Here is a 5933-nt window from a genome sequence, read left to right on the forward strand (position 1 = left end):
TGCCTCGTACAGTTTTCCCTTCTTAGATAAATCACATCTAAATCCATCAAAGCTATCTTCTTCCGAATGACATAATAAGTCCCCCAAAATACAGAGCATCAAGTCAGATTAATTGGTCGTGGTGCCGCCAACGAAACACAGAAGCAGCAAATCGCTAGAGGATCTGAGAGAGGGCGCATAGCCCACGCATAGTCATTATATTGAAAGTACGACATAATTTAATCTTCCGGTTTCACCTAAACTACCTCCTCGAAAGTATGAGTCAGTACACTCCTGGGCAGTACTGGAGCATGTATCCCGAGGGAAAAAACACATCTATACTGCGCCCTGTGCCTCAACTCGTAATCGGATTGCTCGTGTCCTGCAGATCCAGACACCGAAATCACGCCGCCGCTGCTTCGATCCAAAACATTCGCATGAAACCCGGCAGCATAGACCATCGCGTGTCTAGCCGTATATTTATATACTCCTATATGAGAATATAAAGGTTTTTCTTAGCATATATGAGAATATAAAGTTTTTTTTTTAGAATATTCAACTTCCGGTATTGCAGGACGGGTGAAAATTTCAACTACGGACGAAACAACGTACGAACGGCAGTGGAGGATCCAGAAATTCAACTTTGGGTGTTTAAATTTTTTTTTTCATCCTAAGAGCAACTCTAACGAGGCGATCCATTTCGTCCGCTGGCGTCCGTTTGAGTCGGCGCGGACACAAAAGTCGGCCCAACGCGCCGATCCAAACGTCCGCGCGTCCGCTTTTCGTCTGCGGGCGACCTATTCCCGGCCCATTTTTAAGCCGGATTTGCGTCGGCGCGGACACGAGACGGACGCGCGCGCGCTTGCCTTCTCCTCCCCCCGGGCCTGCTTGTCGGTGGCACATTGGCCTCCCCCATCCAACAGCAACCCTCGCCCGCCTCCTTCGTCGCCGATGCCGCCGCCCTTTTTTTTCTGACGACTCTGCCAGCTGCTGGCGCCGCAACATCCACTCAGCAACGCCGCCTGCCACCGCCGTCTTGCCGCCGAGCCGACTGCTTCCCACCCCCGCTCCCCCACCCCCTGACACAGCCGCGACCGCGACCAAGAAGCCGGCTCGACGCCCCGGCCAGATCCTCACCGGCACACTTGTCGGACGCCGGCAGGGCAGCTAGCTAGTCCGCGCGCACCGCGACTCCCTTCGCCGGCCGTCTCCTTCGTCGACGCCCGCAAGCCGTTCGACAGTTTGCCAAGTTACGAAATGGACTCCGCCGACGAGTTTTTTTTATAATTTCCTTTGCGACTTCGACGATTCGTCGTCCGATGACGAGGAGGAGATATTGGCTACCGTGTTGATCCGTCACCACCTCAACAGCAAGCGGCCGTTGTTCCGTGGCTCCATTCTGGGCCATCTTCCGGCGTTGAATCGCAACCGAGAGAGTGGGCATTTCCTTTTTTGGAAGGACTACTTTGATACAACAAATCTGTTGTTCAAATATCAAAAATTTCGCCACTGTTTCCGTATGAGTAGGCATCTTTTCAACCGTATTAGAGAGGGGGTGGTCGGCTACGATGACTATTTCAAGTGCAAAGAGGATGCCGTTGGCAAGATTGGTTTCTCCTCTTATCAGAAATGCACTGCCGCCATCCGAATGCTTGCATACAGAGTGCCCGGTGATCTCATTGACGAGTACGTCCGTATGAGCGAGTCTACATGCCTAGAGTCCCTGTATAAGTTCTGCAAGGCTATTATTACTGTGTTTGGCCCTGAGTACTTGAGAGAGCCGACTCCTGAAGAGACATCCCATTTGTTGGCCATGAATGCCAGCAGGGGCTTCCCAGGGATGCTTGGCAGCATAGACTGTATGCACTGGGAGTGGAAGAACTGCCCTTCTGCTTGGCAAGGGCAGTATAAGGGCCATGTCAGGGCTTGCACTGTCATACTAGAGGCCGTGGCGTCTCAAGATCTCTGGATCTGGCACTTTTTCTTTGGCATGGCCGGATCACACAATGATATCAACGTGCTTCAGCGCTTGCCGGTGTTTGCTAGGCTTGCCGAAGGCAACAGCCCACCGGTGAACTTTACTATCAACGGCCACAACTACGACAAAGGGTACTACCTGGGTGACGGTATCTATCCTCAGTGGACCACTATTGTGAAGACAATCCCCAACCCTGTTGGAGAGAAGAGGAAAAGATTTGCCCAAGAGCAAGAGAGTGCTAGGAAGGATGTCAAGCGTGCCTTTGGTGTTTTGCAATCTTGATGGGACATCGTTCGGTATCCTTCTAATACCTGGAGCACGCAGAAGCTGTGGGAGGTGATGACTGCTTGTGTGATCATGCACAATATGATCGTAGAAGATGAGCGTCCGGAACGTCTGTACGATCAAGGGTTTCAGTTTCAGGGTGAGAATGTTGTGCCTGAGCATGGAGGAGCGGGAACGTTTGAACAGTTCACCACTTTCATCATGACATGCGTGATTAGGAAACTCACGTGCAACTGCAAAATGATTTGGTTGAGCATATGTGGGCTCATGTTGACAACCAATAGATGTATTTTCTTTATTCGGCTTGCAAAACTATGTGAGACATTTTTATTTTAATCGACTTGTAAAACTATGCTATTTTATTCGGTTCAAACTATGTTATTTGACTATATGTTTAAGTGCAAAATCAATGCAAAAATAAGCTATTTGTTGAAATAGGGCACTCAGCCGGCCACGCCGGCACATATGGGTCGGCGTATTGGGCGCGCTGCCGACCTATATCTAAAATAAGGCGGACGCCGGGCGGGCGGCTGACCTAAACGGACGAAATCGCCATCCGTTTGGGTTGGCCCGTTGGAGTTGTTCTAACGGAAGTTGCCCCATTCAGGTGGGGATCAGAAATGGCCTCATTAGTTGAAAATCAATCAAAGCAATGAGGCAATCAGACCCACACTCCATACATGAGCCACTTCTGCCCACGAACTATATCTCTCTAAATGAAAACAGAAGCTACACATTCAGTTGGGGATTTTTATTTCATATTGGAAGGGGATTCAACTTAGGCTTGCCCATGTCCTCGGCAGGATCGGAAACCATAGGGAGCTACATTCCGTCCGGTGCCGGAAGCTTGGTCATGCCCACTAGCCTCTTTATTATTAGGTATCGATATCGATTAGGTATACATATAGATATGGATATATAGATATAAATAGATTAGATATAGATAAATTAGGTGTAGATATGGATTGGTGCTACAATTTCACTTGGAGACACTTTTTGTTCTAGGTGACGAGAGGATGCATGGGACTGATATGTTTCTTAGGCTGGTTCTTGCCGATTAATTTGAGAAATCGCTGACCCAATAAAATTCATGAATCAAATTCAAAATTGATTACCGAGAGAGCTTCTTGAGAAATCGTTAATCTGGTCAAATGCCCAAAACCAAATTTAATATAACCCCTCAATTGAATGGGGGCTTTAAGATTAAGGAACATAGTGTATTACTCCCTCCATACCTCAATATAAGACATTTTCACAAACTTGAACGTCTTATATTGTAGGACAGGGGGAGTAGATATTTATACCATGCCAGCCGCCGCCTCCTCCTCCAAGAAAAGCTAGGGTTCGTGCCTCTCGCCGGCTCCGCCGCAGGTCCTCCTCGTCTCCGGTGGCCCTAGGGCCATGGAGGCGTGGTGGATCCTGGCAAGGGCCGGCAGGAGGGCTCCGTTGTTAGTCGTTTTTTCAAGATTTGTTAGGGTTTGTGTCCTACTCAGGAAGACGACACAGCGGCGGCTCCTTGAAGATGGAATAAAGGTCTCCCTGCCTAGTCCCTGTTCCGGTGGTGCGTCTAGCATCGTTGGTGGGCGTGTGGAGGTGTGTCTCCGGCGGATCTATCCTCGGTGGATTTGCTCGGATCTAGTTGTGGTTCGTCTATTTTCGTGTGTCTTCAGGTTGGATCCTTTCGATCTACGTTATTCTTCATCAACGACGGTTGCTGTTCTGGTGCGCTGGTCCTACGGGGCCTTAGCACGACGACTTCCCGACTGTCTACTACAACAAGTTGTGCCCGACTCCGGCGAGGGAGGGGTGATGACGGCGGCGCGTCTTCGGCTCGCTTCAGTTATTGTAGTCGTCGCTAGGTGGTCTATGGATCTGGATGTAATTTTTATTATTTCTAGTATTCGTTGTATTGCCAAGATAGAAGATGAATAGATTGAAAGTTTTCTCGTAAAAATATATATTTATACCATGAATAAAACTTATTAGTTTGTTTCAGTGGGAGTGCATGTCAACCGAACTTGAACGTCTTATATTATGGGAAAAAGGGAATAGATGTTTATGCCACGAATAGAACTTGTTAATTTATTTTAGTCGGAGTACATGCCGATCGTTCATGCATGCGGTGGCTGGAGGGATAAGCCGCAGTTCTTGTAGCAGATGCATGTCCAGGTGTTATGGCAATGGCCGTTGTCGAAGCCCTCATCCCGGCAGGGCCCGTTGCAGGTGCCTGCTATGATGCAAGTGTCGTTGGTCCACCTCCCGCTCTTCCGCTTTTCGCAGCCATGCGACCCCATTTTTTCTGCATCCATCCACAGACAATACGAATTAACCATCAACTTAACTAATTTGGATCAGTCTGATCGGGAGATGTGTGGGATGATGGTCTTCCTACCAGATGACAGCACGAGCAGCATTAACATCGACAGGCATATGAAAGCCTTGCCGGTTCCCAGTGGTCCTTCAGCAACCTTCTTCATGCACGATGCCATGTCGAAGAGGTAATGTGTGTTGTTTTTTCTAAATGAAACCGATGGTTGTGTGAGTATTTATAGCAAAAGTATGTCAATGTTGACACGATTACTTGGTAAGATATTAATGCGTGCTATCAATGCTTATCCTAATGTCTAGCTAGTTTTAATTCCACTTCTAAACATGGCTGGTGCCTTATCCTAACGCCTAGTTTTAGACATGATTGATTGATTATGTCTTTTTGGAAGGAAAGATGGAATAGTTATTGTTTTCACAGCGAATGCTTATCCTTATGGATGAAGTTCTTGCGAATGCTTATCCTTATGGAGTAGGAGTACAATAATAAAGGGGAATAGTTATTGTTTTCATAGCGAAGCAATATACAAGAAGCTTTAAATCTACACCAATAATGAAAGAGAAAAGCGTTTCTTACCATTATAATTTCATCCGTCCACCTCCCTCCCACAATTTTCGTTCGGCTCTGTACGTTCTTTGGCAGTTTCACAAGTCAATGGACAAGAATCTCTACTCCTAAAGTAGGAGTTGGTAATCTCGCCTCACTCCTATTAACCCCTCGGCAAACCCTATATTACGCCCACGAGCATCTTACAGACGACCATTCGCTCACACACAACCAATTTGATAGGGCCTATTTGATGCGTGCATGAACTCAATCTAATCTGCACTTTTTCATAACAACTTCATCCATTAACTCGTTCAAATCAAATCATCAAAAAATCTCTACTCCTAAAAGGGGAGTTGGTAGTCTCGCCTCACTCTCACCAACCCCTCGGCAAACCTTATATTACGCCCACGAGCGTCTTACAGACGACCATTCGCTCAAGCGTAACCAATTTGCGCGGGCCCATTTGATGCGTGCATTAACTCAACCAAATCAGCACTTTTCCAAAAGAACTTCATCCATTAACTCGTTCAACTCAGATCTTAAGAAAATCTCAACTCCTAAAGGGAGAGTTGGCACACTAGTAGAAAACGGCCCATTTTTTCCGGTTCCAGAGGCCCATTAGCCCCGGTTCTGGAACCGGGACTAAAGGGTCGAGACTAAAGCCCAAAACCTTTAGTCCCGGTTTGCTTACGAACCGGGACAGAAGGGGCTCCACATGACCGCTGCGGGGCGCCTAGGCAGGAGCACCTTTAGTCCCGATTGGTAATACCAACCGGGACCGAAAGGCATCCATGCGTCAGCAGCTGGCGGGAGCAG

At 47.8% G+C, this 5933-nt stretch overlaps 1 protein-coding gene across 1 annotated transcript; it reads right to left on the minus strand.

The window, feature by feature from the left end:
- Positions 1–4274: 4274 nt before the first annotated feature.
- LOC123142848 (uncharacterized) lies at positions 4275–4744 on the minus strand. Its single transcript, XM_044561576.1, has 2 exons — positions 4635–4744; positions 4275–4541 (listed from the first exon to the last, which is right to left on the minus strand). The coding sequence occupies exons 1-2, from the start codon at positions 4729–4731 to the stop codon at positions 4354–4356; spliced, it is 285 nt and encodes a 94-aa protein (XP_044417511.1). The 5' UTR covers positions 4732–4744; the 3' UTR covers positions 4275–4353.
- Positions 4745–5933: the final 1189 nt, after the last annotated feature.

Source organism: Triticum aestivum, chromosome 6D (assembly GCF_018294505.1).
Source record: "Triticum aestivum cultivar Chinese Spring chromosome 6D, IWGSC CS RefSeq v2.1, whole genome shotgun sequence".
Lineage (NCBI taxonomy): Eukaryota > Viridiplantae > Streptophyta > Magnoliopsida > Poales > Poaceae > Triticum > Triticum aestivum.

What these genes read in the sequence shown, in the direction of transcription:
- LOC123142848 (XM_044561576.1), bottom strand. Translation starts at nt 4,731, where the DNA reads ATGGCATCGTGCATGAAGAAGGTTGCTGAAGGACCACTGGGAACCGGC. An exon ending in GCTGCTCGTGCTGTCATCTG is followed by an intron (nt 4,542 to 4,634) that starts GTAGGAAGACCA and finishes GGATGGATGCAG; the next exon opens with AAAAAATGGGGTCGCATGGC.